Below are 15,467 nucleotides of genomic sequence, written 5' to 3' on the forward strand. Positions count from 1 at the left end.
TGCGATACTTTTAGATTTGCTATTCGACTTTTCGTTTTTTTGTTCATCGTTATTTTTCAGCGTTTTTCATTCCTTATTTGTAAAATAATTTTTACAAATCACATATATAGAACGGTGAATTAAAAAATTGTTTTTCTCATAACCAATTTATTTCAGAACAATATTAGCTTTTTAATTATTTTTTTAATAAAGTATTAGCGTTCTTATAATTGACCAAAATATTTATGTTTTGGTGATCGTTTTCAACGAGTTGTAAATAACTTATTAACTCTTTGAGCACCGGCCGAATACACATAGAATTTACCCTGTGCCCGGCCCATTTTCGTGAAATTTCCTGCTTTGTGAAAGGTTTCTTGAAAGTGTCATAATTATAAAAATACTGGATTAAATCAATTGAAACTTCTCACATTTATTTAAAACAATTTGAAATATTTTTGTATGATAGTTTTGCAAACATTGGTCTTTATGGAGAGCCACATAGAAATGTTTGCAGATATACAGGGTCTCACTCCTTTATTTGTTTTTTGTATCTTTAAGCCGTGTAAACACGTGATTATAATAACCCGGTCCCGTGTCTTCACGTAGTTTACCAGCAGCAAAAAATGACCAATAAAAGTCACTAGATGTCAATAAAATGCACTTTTCTAAACAGCTGGTAAGCCACGTGAAAACACGAGACCGGGACACAACGCGTCGTTATATAATCACGTGTTTACACGGCTCCGGGATACAAAGTGTTAGTAGAAAATGGAAATCAGGTTAGGGTACAGTGGAGTTCAAACCTCGGACCTCTGGTTTGTGAGTCCGCAACACAAGCCACGGAACCACAACCCGATTCATAAAAAGGTATTTTAACCCAGCTTTTTAAAAACATCCCATTTGTACATTTTTCAACACGTGTTATTTTAAATAATGTATATCTACCGAACATAGTGCGTTGTTAAACAAAAAATATTATACATGTTGCGTACTGAAATAAAACTTTTCTCAGAATATAACTATTATCAGTACATAGCTTAGCGTGGATAAATTTTTTTAATGCGTATCTCAATTATAATTTATATGATAGTAATTACTGGTTAATTGTAGTTATCAATGCTGAGAAATAAATAAATGTCTTTTATTGCTTGGCAATTCTGAGCAAAATGTTATTTAAGCGACTAATTATTTTTATTAATATGGGTTAATATGAAAAAAGGGTATGTAATTATACGTACGATAGTAGAAACATTAAGGTGGGCCATACCCAGGGAAGAAATTTGAAGTCGTGCGTACATTCACGATGACGACATATGAAATTTTCATAATGAGCTCATAAACCCACGTATTGGTAAAATTAATGATTTATTTTAGACGCAAACGAATTCATTTCACATGCAATTAAGTCGTACTTGAACAAATATAGACTAGTTTCAACACACGGCTTTCTACGTATTTCGTGCATTTACTATAAATTTTCAGTGTCCAAAATTTTGTTTTCATTTCGTTGAGTCAAAATTAAGATTTTGAGTGCTTCAAAATATTTTTAGTTTAGAAAACGTGGATGCTCAAACATAAGCAGAATATTTCATGTGGCCACTTAATTCCGCCAATGATCGGTCAAAAGCCCTGTAAATTACTAAGCTTCCATATTCCCTTTTAAAAAAATCCCCCTCAGTTGTAATAAATTTGAATCAAAAACTTTAAAACTGGTTTTGGTTCTTTTTTTCTTATTTAAAATTTGAATTTTTTACCGCCAGCAAAGCTAAGAAAATCAATTATGATACTATTAGGCAGGATTTTTTTAGAGAAAGCACTTGCATGCATTTAAATTCATTTCAACAAAATATAATTTACTACTTGAGTTAGTAAATTATATATTGTTAAAGGAGCCCAATGCATCAGAGTATGAATTGAATAAAATGTTCCTTAACCATAAAAAAGAAGTAGTGTTGATTTTCTTGTCATCCTAACGTAGTCCTAACAATATTTTCACCGCAAGTTGATAACATTGAATTAGTTACCCAGAAATAAGCGGCGTTACTTGCGATTATGAAAATTTTAGTGACTTGTTAAGGGCGTCGATTGAGTTAATAAATCTTTCAAAATAATGATCATAATATAACAATATTTTTAGTTTGTCCAAATGTCTGTAGACAATAGACTGAATACTTACTGATCAAATGAAAAATTTTAAAAATCGGATTATTGTAAGTGTCATTCCCCTTTTTGTGAATATTTTTTTTTCTTTTACGTAATGGGAAACGTTATAAATATAATAAATATGAAATCATTATTTAAAAAAAAAGTATTTCATTTAAATATTATGTATATTTATTCTAAATAAAAAAACCACAAAAAAAACTGTTAATTTCAATGAGCGAAAGATTTTTTTGAGAAAACTTTCTTCTTTTTTTGTGAGAAAGCACATATATTTGATTGATGCTCATAAGCAGACCTATTGACGAAGTTCATCGTTTATTGAATATTATCCAAAGTTAGTCTTGACAAATGCTGGAGTCGTGTTCCATGGATGGTAAGTAGCCGAATCTATAATAACAGGCGGGTGAGCGCTTGAAAGTCAACAGACTGTCTAATCTATCTAATTTCGGTGGCGAAGGCGCGGGTCGTTAAAGGTGCCTCCACTTCGTGATAAAACACTTAGGCAGGAACGCCGAGGCGGCGCGAACACCGAACGCCATGTGAACTGAGCTTTATAATACTTGATCGGAACGGATTTTCAATCGTAGTTAATACAAACTATAATGTTTTCAGCACAGGTGCAAACCTTGGAGAATATGCATTTCTAAGCGTTTACATGAATTGTGACGTGTCATTGGGTGATTTACGTGAAAAATTCATCACAGGCATACATGGGCATAAGGTATCCAAAATAAAATACTTTTATTGGATACAATTCTCATTTATTTTTTTTAATTTACAAGAGTGTATACTGAGACTTGTTTCGTCTTGTTAGGACATTATCAAACCACTTAAATATTTACAAAGTTTCTTTACAAGTTATTTTTATTTTGAATAATGTATAATAAACTCATTATAAACCTACTCAATAAAAAAACTTTTACATTCCTACCCAATATATAAAAATGAAAAACAGCATTCCCAATCAATTTAATTAAAATGATGTTGAATGGATTTTTACCTTAGTTGACATTGAACATAAATCTTAGTTTTATTATGAAACCTTTATTTGCATACTACATTATCGCATATCTTTAAATATATAATTTCTCTGTACGTGTGATGTCCCCGTACTCCTCCTTAACGGCTTAACCAATTTACGTGAGGTTTTCAGAGAAGTATAGATCTTTGCGCTGTGCGTGTTTGTAGATATAAAAATCTTCAATCGAATATGTAAAAAATAAGTTAAGAGCATAAATGTTTTATTCATCGATCTACCAGGGTTGCATTTGAGGAAAATGCATTTGCAAAAAAATGGAAAGATGTTTTTTTTTGTGTATAAAAAAAGTTTGTTTTAGTATGTTTACAAACAACATTTGTTTTTTGTGGATCTCAATCAGATTTTTCCTGAAATTCCTAACGATTCCTACTCATTTATTTCTTTTTATTGGATTTTCGGTAACACTAAAATAATATCAAATTTAATATATTTTTAAAAATCGTATTTCTACATAAGTACACCCTTTAGTACACGACCAGAGTTTGACATTTGCAAAAAGAATGTCACATTTTCAAATATTTATTTTATGTTTTGGAATTTAACCATAAACGAGTATCTAGGTACCTACTTAAAATTAAATATTTGAATATAAACAATTTTTAGTTTTGGAATTTAATCACAAACAAGTACCTAGGTACCAACTTATCAATAAAAAGTATTTTGCCAACGTTCGGGCAAGACAACTTCATATATATATCATATATTCATATATATATATGTGTAACATTGTCTTATTCATAATTCATAAAAGTTATAGAATGTAAATAATAACTCCATTTAATTCATAGTTCAATAAAACATCAATAAAACACCAATGCGGAGTTTTGACTATTTTTTAAATAACCCAATGTAAATTAAATCAATATTAAAATTTTATTATTTTATTAACTTTTTAATCTGTATCCTTACCAACAATTTTAACAATGGAAAGCTTTCCCAATATACCCATATTGTACCTAATAAAATGCACTAAGTGTATCTTAATTGTTTTCCCTCGAAAGCAATTTGTTTAGAGATACACTTTTTCGTCATCTTTTAAAGATAATTTTATGCAAAAAATACTGATTGAAAAACTGTGCTGATGAAACACGACAAAGATATTATTTATGACCTTTATAACGACAGAAATTTGAATGTTTTAATGAGATGTTTTGATTTTTAATATCTCCAGATTAAAAATTAATATCTTTATTATTATGAAGAATGTCTTCATTAAAACACGCGTTTTTTTCTAAAGGAATACCTCATGAGAGTTATGAACACCTCATTATAAGACTAAAATCTTAAACATATGATTAATATTTTATTTTTTCCCGTAGCTTAGATATTCATAGCTATTAATGTTTGAATATCCTGTAATGCATGTTAATTTATGTGAAAATAAATTATTCATACTAATCTCAAATATTATTTATACCGTGCGTGACTTAGACTTTTTGAATAACTGTTTGTTTTTAATTATTAAATTAAATTATTATCATTCCATTACTTTCCCATTATATCATTTTACTGCTAGGTCCAAAGCTTTTCAATACTTTGGACCCCGTTTAAAAAAAATAGTATCTGTGATGTGTGTTTGTGATATATTTAAAAAAATGATATATTGTATATTATAACAATTGATCGTTCTGCATTATTTGATCTATTTACTTATTAATGTATATTATTTTATTGATGTTTTTTTAATAGATATTCCTCGATAAAATTTTATAGCTAATGATTTTGATAAAATATTAAGAAAAACTCGTTAGTTAAGTTTTTCTTTATTTAATTTGACCGACAAGCTCTTTTGATCTTCTGGGCTGATCATTTTTTATACCTTTGTTAAATGTAAAATAAATAATATAACACCGCTTTCGTTAATTTGAAACAAATGTTTTAAAAAATCACATTGTTTTGGTTTAAGCAATTTGATATCCATATGCTGCGAATGTACATGGCTTCATTGGGTACTTTATTGGTATGTTAACTTTTTTAGAACGCATCACGGTAGTTTTTTTTACTATTTGGCAATTTTGTAGCTGACTTTGGGTTGCTACTTTTTTTCTCAATTTAAAAAAAAAATGTGCAAAACATTTTATTTAAGTTCACTAATATTGAATATTTGAACACAAATGTATTTGTAAAAATTTACATATGCACACATTTTTTCTATTCGCATAGAAAAAATATGTTTTTGATCAATATTTCTTAATTGTAAATATTAGTTTAAGTCATTTGATTTCAATAAGGCCCGCATATATGTAAATAGGTATGTGGGTGGTCTATAGATAAATCTAACCGACATGATATACAAACTTATAAATACGCCCAATAAAAAGGTGTGAAATCCTGCTTCATGTCTGCGGGAATAAAAAACAGTTATTTATTTTTTAAATTAAAAAAAAAATAATTAGTAAACGGCTTATTAAGCGGTTATATAAATTGATTAAATTTGTCATTTTTTTAAATACAGCTATTTTGGGTCTTCAAACCTAATTATACGTAAAGAAAATTGCCCTTTACCTTTACGTTAAGTTTATTCGTTCAAATAGTTTATTTCAAATATCAGCTTTCTCAAATCTTAATAAATCAATTATTATTTGTTGAATTATTCAAATAACTTTTTTAAACAATGAATTATTGAGCTGATAACTTAAAAGGTAATATTTTCAATTATAGATTTTCAGTATGGTTAAGGTAAATATTCATTAATCTGTTTATTATTTATATGATTGAAAATGAAAGGTTTAGCTTTAAGTCTACATCAATAGGCAATTTTAAAACTTTTATGTCTCTTTAAGATGATTTTTTTAAAATTTACATTAAAAACATGAGAAAAAGTGAATTAATAAATCTTTTTTGTTTTTTCAAAAATATTCAAAACTAAATTTAAATTTCTAAACTTTGGATGTAAATTTTCTTCTCACGATAAAATATACATTTTCAATCTTTTTTTCCATCGTTTTATTTGCATTTCTTTAAAGATCTGCTCTGAATGCGGCAAGATGTAATCTTGCAAGCCAAATCGCGGTCATCAATCTTGCATTCCTAGTTCACTCCACCTCTGGTTCTGCCTTATATCGAGGAAGAGACGCCAGGCGACTTGATAGACGCCACACGTCACCGGTCACCACGTAAGGAAATTCTTCTAAAGGTGGTATGTAAGACGCAGTAGATGCCATCCAAACTGTATAACCGTCGAGGTCTGAAGGACAATAGTGGAGTCGGCCATTTTGTTAGGAATGTACAGCGTTTCAGGCGTCTTAAATATAATGGTCGTTTAAGGAACGGCATTGGAAAGGCTTGTCAATATAAATCCACATCCAATTGACCATTGAATAAAGTACATGCGTGTTTGACAAATATAAAATTCCGACGCAGTAGATAAGCTGGGAAAGTAGGTGTGATTGTGCAGTTGTACTTGCGTAGATAATTTACCTACCAGTTTTAAATATTATCCAGTGTGTATCTATTCAACTTTAGCAGCAATTTACTCTTATACCCATATGCAGAGACAAAACTTAAGGTGAGGAAAGTACATTCTAATTTCAAATGCAGAGAATAACTTGAAGGTGAAGACAATAGAATGTACTTTCCTCACCTTAAGGTTTGTCTCTGCATACGGGTAGAAGTATATTTTTAGCTTTTAAAAAATCAATGACGTTTATGAAAAATCAGTTCGTTTTTCAAAACTGTCCTTCTAAATCGAGTTTTAAAAAAAAACTAACCGCTACACTGTTTATCCGTAGCGGTAAGTAAAAAAGATAAATTGCCACATGACACATATATCTTTTCATGCACACATGCCGATTACTCCTTTTTAAAATATTTTTGAGATTTCGATCTTCAAGTCTTTATTGTATTTCATCTTGCTTCGTTTTACTTTGTCTTCTTCGCTTTGTGCATCCATTACTGTTCTGTCGTTTTTTTTATTGTCCATTCACTCTCAATGTCAACACAACACCCCTTTCCATACTTTCTTAATTATACATGTTTCATCGTTGCATACTGAATGGGACGGATAAAAAAGCAGTTATATCGTTTTTGTGACTACCGCAAATGATTTAACAATATTTTTGGTATAAAATTCAATATTCTATATTTCATCCTTTTTTGTATATAAATTTTTATTAACAACTGTTGTATTGACAATACGTTGACTGATCTCGATGTTTCAGTAAAATTTTTATTTGAAAATTGATAAATAAACCATGTAAACATATTTTTGTTGAATACGTGTTATCTGTATAATTTTATTTAAATAAGAAAATTACATGAAATTTTATATTTAGTGCTGTAAGTAACTTAAAAAGTGCTTATTTTCTTGTCGAAAAGATTTTTTACAAGAAATCCGGCACTTTTTAAAATTAAGAGACTTACTGCAAAAATTTCAATCGTAACAAAAATAGAATATTTGTAGTTACAATTTTAAAAGAAACCAATTTTCTTAATTATATTAAATAATAAAATATTTAAATACTGCTTTATCCCTCGATCAACTTAACTTAAAATAATACCTACAAATAAATTGTTCAAATTATGTAAAGCAGTACTGGTTTTGTACGACTTTGTAGTTTAAGTGTTTTAAACGTATGTCTTGGAGGCAAAAACATGTTTATTTTTTTAAATCCCCGTTAATTTTTGCACAAGACAAAAACTAAAGGCGCTGACGCTGTGCCTTGTTTTTAAGCATGCACGAATGTTTATTTAACGATTATACTCCCTTGAACAAATAATTATTATTCAAAGGCTAAAATTGAACCATTTCGATACCAACAATTATTACTTGAGTCTGGGGTCTTAATTTAGACATTTCACCATTCACGGTTTCGGGAGAAGCACGCAAATAAAAATTTCATACTTGAACTAAATAAATTAAGAAATTGTACCAAAATTACACACGTAGCGGTCTCAAGTATTTAATGATACCTTAGCCGAATGTAATTCTGATTTAAAAACACGCTGAACGTTATGAGATTATCTTCATCTTCAAACACGACGGCATTTATTTCATTTTTGATAGTAAACAACACAGGGAAATTTCGTGGAATTTAAAAAAATATATTTTCACTGAAAGCACTCCCTCCGCATATCGAGGCTTTTGTTATTGGTTTTGCTCAACTCGGGTTAAAATTAAAAATAATCGTAAACTTAATTGTCTTTGTCTTTTTGTGGATAATATTGACATCAACCGACGCCTCCAAGACACTCTATTACTTCCCAGCACTCTCGTCTCCTTTTACATCGATCTCGCACCCCTTATAGCGAAATATCACACACTACGAATACCGATAATAATATATGAAATGGATTTTTAATAATTTGTATTTTTAAAATGAATATGAATGTTGTAGAAAAACGTTTTCATGCATAAATGTAAAAAAGAAATTAAATAAAAATACGATACTAGAAAAATACGACGTGTTTGGCCTTTGTTGTTGTGATCGAGATTTGTGATATTGTTCTCAACAAATTTTAATGGCCAGGTACACATAAACACGAATGGTGACGTATTGGGGGCGTGGTCAATGGAATGACCATTTTCGCGAGAATTCAAAATTACAAATTTGAAAGCATTTTTTATGGTAGATACTAATAAGCAAAAAAATTTTTTTTTACTGGACTGTATTTCATAGACCTGTATTTTAAAAAAAATAACATTTCCCTATACTCTCGAATCGAGCACGCTGGTGTAAAAAAAAGGAGACAAATTTACGTAAACAAATTCATTAAAAAAAACCTTATTCAGGAAGACAAAACAAGCAGCGAATGGAAAATACTTTTTTTTTTGTATCGAGAATAATAAAACTCTTTAAAAAAAAACTTCTATGTAAATGGTCCAATAATCATAAGAACAGAAATACATTAGAAATTAAATAAATGCATTCCTACAGTATAAATATATGAAGTGAACGTTGCGAGCATAAGCCACATTTTATCTTATTTTATTAAAGTGCCAACTTTTTCAATTAAACAAAAAAAAAATTGTGCGTAAGGATCAGATTACTTGAAAACGTTTTGAAGATAGAATCAGAATCGATCATATCGTATCAAAAACTAAGATTTCAAAGTTTTCCGTTTTTAAAAAAGATCGTAATACTGTTTTTCAAATTCTTAGTATGGTATTATTTTTTGTGTTCATCTGATTCTATGTGATAATTTCCTTTTTTTTCCTTGTTTTTTTCATTCGCATTAAAAACGCGCCGATAAACTTTAATTTTTTATTAGTTTGGCGCGATTTTTATATGGTTTACTTGTATTAATAAATTTTAATGAATTAAAAATAATTTAAAAAACAATATTTGAACCATAGCAAACATCATATAGTGTTAATTATGTGACATAAAAAAATAATAAAATTACCCTAAGTTCTCTCCTCTCTCTTGTTTTAAAACGATTGTAGACCTCGTTCTGAAAACATTAAATGTCTAAAATTTCTAAAAGAATATTTTTGGATTTTATTATTCTTTGTCAATGCATTCATATAATCTTTCATTAAAAATATTTCCAAAGGAAATAAAGGTACTTCAAATTTACTGTTAAAAATACGGTGTTTTTGTGAAAACAGAAATAATTATCAACATCAGTTGGTTTTGAAATACACATTATCCTGATCGATTTGAGTATGAACGAACATAGAACATCATATAACTAGCATTTTTTTACTATGTAGCGCCAGTATCACTCATTATTTGACAGTTCAAACTTTTTTATAATATTCTTTCATATGGGTGTTTAGCAGCATTTTCTGTTTTTTTCCCAATCTTTATATGATACGTTATTTTTGTTTCTAATTGGTTTTATTGAGTTTGCACTTAAACTCACAAAGGTCTCTTAATATTGTCTTAAAACAGCAAAGTTTGCTCTTAAATTGTATTTAATAATAAATAAAAAAAAACATTTAAGATAAAATAATATAGAAGTCTAGGCATCTACAGGACTTGTTTAAGTGGCCACATTACTTTACTGTAGATGCCTAGACTTCTATATAACCTTCTCTTAATTGTTCTTTATCTCTGTTATAATATGTTAATATAAACAGCTCCCCAGGCAGTTGAATCCAGTCCTTGTCTACAAAAATTTGGACAAACTCAAAATATTGTTAGTAAAAAAAGTATTAAAAATTTACAAAATTATCAATTTCTACAGTGCACTATATATGATTTCATTTCATTCAATGACAAAAACTGAAAAAAAGAGAAAAATTTACGGTTTGCGACATTTGTATTTTCTTAAACCAAGTCTTCAATCAATTACAAATAACAAGCACAGTCACGTAATTTTTGTTGAAAAAATATTAGATAAAAAAATGCGATGCGTTAGCTGTAATTTACATCTAGATATCTTTTCCATCCCTTATTAGACAAGTAATATGATGATAAGTGTGGTGCGAATACGTATGCTGCTCGGATCGAGAATCGATATCGTGTTACCCAGACATCTTATTCCACACAATCGAGAACGATTCTCAATCACGCAATACTTCGGAACACCTTGTTGCCAAAATATATAAGCCGGCCAACACAGCTATTAATTTATGTTTATTGTATGATTACTTCTGAAATATTGGTATCATTATTCTTTTCAATATACGAGTACCAAATTACCGAAGTTATTAACGGTAATTCAATTTAGACACCTGATAAATTTTGAAGACCCAATTTATTGTGAAAATATTTGCATGGTTTACTGGTGGGTAATTTTGTATTTATTTTTAGTTGAAAATCTAAATATTATTGTATGTATAATGGAAATGGATTTTTGTTTCTGAATTAGTTATACAAGTAAACAGTTTTCTCTCCCATTCGTTTAATTGCAATACGGTCTTACACATAAGAAAGAATGACAATATCCGACTTACACCTTTCATACAAGTTGACAAATTCACAGTAAAGTGGCGATGAACACAGTAGAGTTCAATTAAATCTGCGGTTTAAAAACTAACGCATTTACAGGCATGGAAAAATGTATTTTTTCTTTGTATGATCGAAACTGATGGAACGACCCTTTGTCTTCAAAACTGTTTTCAAGAGTGTAGAGGGAGCGTTTCTAGTGTACTATATAACTAAGGTTTGTAATTAATTAAGCAATGAGGAGTTTACTATTTTTTTAAATTAATGATAGTACAATAATTTCAATTGGTGTTATTAAATATATGATAAAACACAATAATGGAAATAGATTTTGGTAACTCAATTTTTTTGAGTGTAGACTAGAGATCTTCTACTAAGTATTATATTTTGTAATATTTGAGATTTTTTTTAACTTTATGTATTCTGTGTGTAAATCTTCTTATACCTATTTTTATTTTGGAATATCTGTTTTTATTGCTAATGATAAAAATATGTATAAAAATTACGATTTCGTAATCGTATAAAAATTCATTCGCATTTATTTAATTGTCTTGATTTGATGAAACAATATTTTTGACTCAAAATTATTTTATTGGACCCTTCTTTATATAACAAGCAACTTTTTTAATATATAAAATATATAAGCATGCATTTGTGTATTTTGATTATTAATAAATGTATTTTTTTTATTGCAGATGAATCAACAGTGTAAAGTGTGCGGAGAACCTGCTGCAGGCTTTCATTTTGGTGCATTTACCTGTGAAGGATGCAAGGTATTATTTCATTTCTTTTTAAACAAATTCTTTAAAATACTACAAAATCATATCTACATTTGCTGTAAAATTCAAATGTATAAATTATTTCTAAAAAACATTTTTACGGTGAGTCAGCATTTTACCAGCTTGATAGTAATTTAATTTCTTCTCCTTCTTCATTCCCTTTCCACGCCTAACGGTGCATAGGGTACATGAACCTCTCATTCATTGGTATGCAAATCGCTGCATATCTTGATTTTTCTTCTTACATGATGGTAAGATGATCGTCTTACACTTAAAGAGCGTAAAAACACCTTATTAAATAAATTTAATTTTACGTTATGTTATTATATTGTTTGTCTGCCCCGACACGAAACTAATCGAAAAAATATAAAACTTAATTCATTTATAGTAAATTTTCTTAATCAAATTGATTTCATTCATTAACATCCAATTAATATAGACGTATTTCTTTTAATGTATTTTAAAACTGAATTATTCTCCAAATTTATTTTATTTTATTAGAAATGCAATTGAAATTAAATGAACAAAAAGATTTGAGGTTTTCTCGGCAGAAAATTGCAGTAACTAAATGGTCTTTACCACCAGTTAGTTTGCGAGGATTTACGTTTTCCTGTATTAATCTACCATAATTAGATAAATCTCATGAGCACGTAATTATATCCAGGACCTACCATCAGTTATGCCGCCAAAGAGAATGAAGCATACTCAGCAGACAAATGCAATAAAAGACGAGATACTATTCCATAGACGCAACAACCTTAATTATCACAATCGATTAAAAGGATAGAATTTTTATAGAATTAAATTAAAATTAAGTTCCGAAGGTCACGTTCTCATGAAATTAAACAGTAGTTAATTACGAAACTGATCATATTAAGTTGTAGTCTTTAATTACTTTTACCGACAAATCATTTTTCAATTGAAATTAATATTACTCTTACTAAAACTAATTAATTAAATTGATGTATTGTATTAGAAAAATTGTGTTATTCCTAGCTTACTTAACTCACAAAAAATTCTTTTTTTTGTATTTTTACCAGCATATTTATTGCCTGAAAGAAATTAAAATAAATAACAATCGCGAATTTAACAAGAAAATCATTTTTAATTAAAACGAATTTTAAATGAACAGATGGTTAAGAAATATGTCTTTAAAAAAATCAATTAAATTTATGTACATATAATCATAAGAGCACATAAAATAATAAGTTTATTTTTGTCCTATTTCAAGATTCAAAATATAATAAAATATAAAAGTAAAGAGTAGGTACCTGATTTATTTTTATCTTTTTCGGTTGAAGTCCGGTAAAATATTAAAGCTTTTAAAGAAATCGATTTGATTATTTTATTTTTTATTCGGACTGCAACAAAAATAAGAAATGTGAGTTGGTACGTATAACATTAGGTATTTTACAAATATGTTAAAAATAGTAACGGATTTACACTTTACGATTGTGAATTGATTAGTTTGTTACAAAGTTCTAAAAATTATAAAAATCCGTATTACATATTATAAAAAGTGTAATCGAAACAACAATACAAAAACGAAAATAAGAAATATTTCTACAATTTTCAGACACATTTTTTTGTAAGTGCTTTGTTTTGAAATTTGATTTACCAGGATAATAGATTAACCAGAAGGTTAATGAAAACCGAATCAAGTAGCCTTAGTGAAGTTTTTACAAGTTCCGTCACGATTATTGGAAATACGCGCCGACTATTTCTGCTACCCTGGGGCTCTGGTAAGAAAACCATCGCTCCATGCCTTTCTGGGTGGTTAATGTCTTAATACAAACCATAAGAGAAATGTTAATGATTCAATAAATAAACCTACATTTTAAAGCAAAGAGAAATCTTAATTAAATGTAGAATAAAGTTTTTTGATTGCCGTGATTGTTTTGTTATTTTCATCTTAAAAAAAATATTACACAGGCAGTATAATAAAACGAATATCATGAAATATAATCATAATGTAAATAAATTGTTTATTTTATAAAGAAAAATAATATTTTAAAAATACGAAACACTACATTTTTTATTTGTATAATATTTGTGACGAATTGCAAAATAACTTGTGTAGAAAAATACATTAATATCCAATGTTTTCTAGAATGTATTTCTGTTAATGTACCTTGTAAAATAAAATAATTAAGTGAATAAATCTGTAAATTAGTTTAAATACAACAAGCCTACTAAATATTTGAAGCTTTTAAATAATTAACAGAATGTTTTTTTGTCTTATTTTTAAAAGCGGACCGCAGGCTGCAAATTTATGATAAAATTAAACAAATAGTTTAATTATGTAAAACAAATGACATGCAAAAAAAATGTAATAAAATAGCACAAGCTTTGTTATATTCGGAAAAACTTTTTTAAAGATTTATAAGGGTGTGTTTTATTTGGATTTAAATTACTTTCGAAACGAAATGTACAAATTATTATACAAGAGCATAAATCATTACCATGATCACGATACATTATGTTGATAAAATGCAATTTTTGCCATAAAATTTGATAAAATGTGTAGTAAAAACTGAAAATTTCGAAACAGTGTTCTAATTTATGGAAAAAAAATGATATTTGCAAAATCGGTTAAAGCAAATCACTTGACCTCATAGTGAATAATTATCACTAAATCGTAAAAATTCCTCAAAATTCAGTCGTTAGATTCTTAACGATCTTAATTTTATAGCATTTTTTTGCGTTTTCTTTTGCAATCTGGTGAACTATGAGATTTTTTATGGTATCGTAAATCAAAAAGTGGTGTTGTTTATAGGAAGATTTGTTTGTGACTTTTTACCACGCGATCTCTTAACCGTTTCAAATCAATGACAAACGACCTTTCACCGTTATTTTTTTAAAGTTTAAATAGGTCATTAAAATTGGTTTTATTTCAATAGTTGAATAAGATATTTTGTCTCGGATTAAAATCGATAAGAAAAAAAATTAAGGTTTTATTTTAGTACAGCACGTACGCGTTTGAAAAGTTTTTGTTGAAGATTTCTTATGCTTGTTATAGGTAGTATTTTTTTATGTAAAATAAAAAAATTATGCCAGTAAAATTATTAATCCAAATATTAAAAAATATTTTAAACACTATCAAATGTAAGTAAATAATTTTATTTAGAAACATACCGATTTTTTTCTGTTGGTTTCGAGACGTTTCTTCCCGTTTTTACGTCGGGATGCTAATTACACGAACGTGCAAACCCCCTACATACCTTACTTATAAACCTAATATTAAGTTACGCCTAGGCATGGTGGTAAAATAAGGAAGATCATACCATAGAATACCATCCGTATTATATCACTATAAAAAGGATGGTTTTCCCATCCTTATGCTACGACTATACTTAGGCGTAATTTTGTACCAAGTTTATTAGTAGGGCTCTTAATAGTTTAAAAATTAAAAGGGAATCGATAAATAAATTAACCGAGAGGTTAGAGAACGTGAAAATTTAGGCGTTTACAGGGCTGCAAACTGTCATTTGGTGGTTTTACATTTTGCCCTATAAAATGTTATTTCCACATCTCCACAATCGTTGAATGTTATTAAATTGAGTAGTTTTAGTATTCGCGCTATCACATTATTGGCAATTTTTTCATTTGTAAAATCTATTGATTTTTCAGTGAAGTTTTGTAACCACATTCTTTTAAATGCAATCAACTATT

General features: G+C 28.3%; 1 protein-coding gene across 2 annotated transcripts in view; it reads left to right on the plus strand.

The window, feature by feature from the left end:
- The window catches only part of LOC148284110 (uncharacterized), a 219,850-nt gene that overhangs the window by 82,014 nt on the left and 122,369 nt on the right, over nucleotides 1-15,467 (plus strand). For both annotated transcript variants that reach the window (XM_088242663.1, XM_088242664.1), the window contains one exon: nucleotides 11,712-11,789. In XM_088242663.1, coding sequence (XP_088098789.1) covers nucleotides 11,712-11,789 — 78 coding nt within the window. The remainder of the gene's footprint in view (nucleotides 1-11,711; nucleotides 11,790-15,467) is intronic.

Source organism: Micrasema longulum, unplaced genomic scaffold (genome assembly GCF_059751315.1).
Source record: "Micrasema longulum isolate JH-2025_06_02 unplaced genomic scaffold, ASM5975131v1 h1tg000149l, whole genome shotgun sequence".
Lineage (NCBI taxonomy): Eukaryota > Metazoa > Arthropoda > Insecta > Trichoptera > Brachycentridae > Micrasema > Micrasema longulum.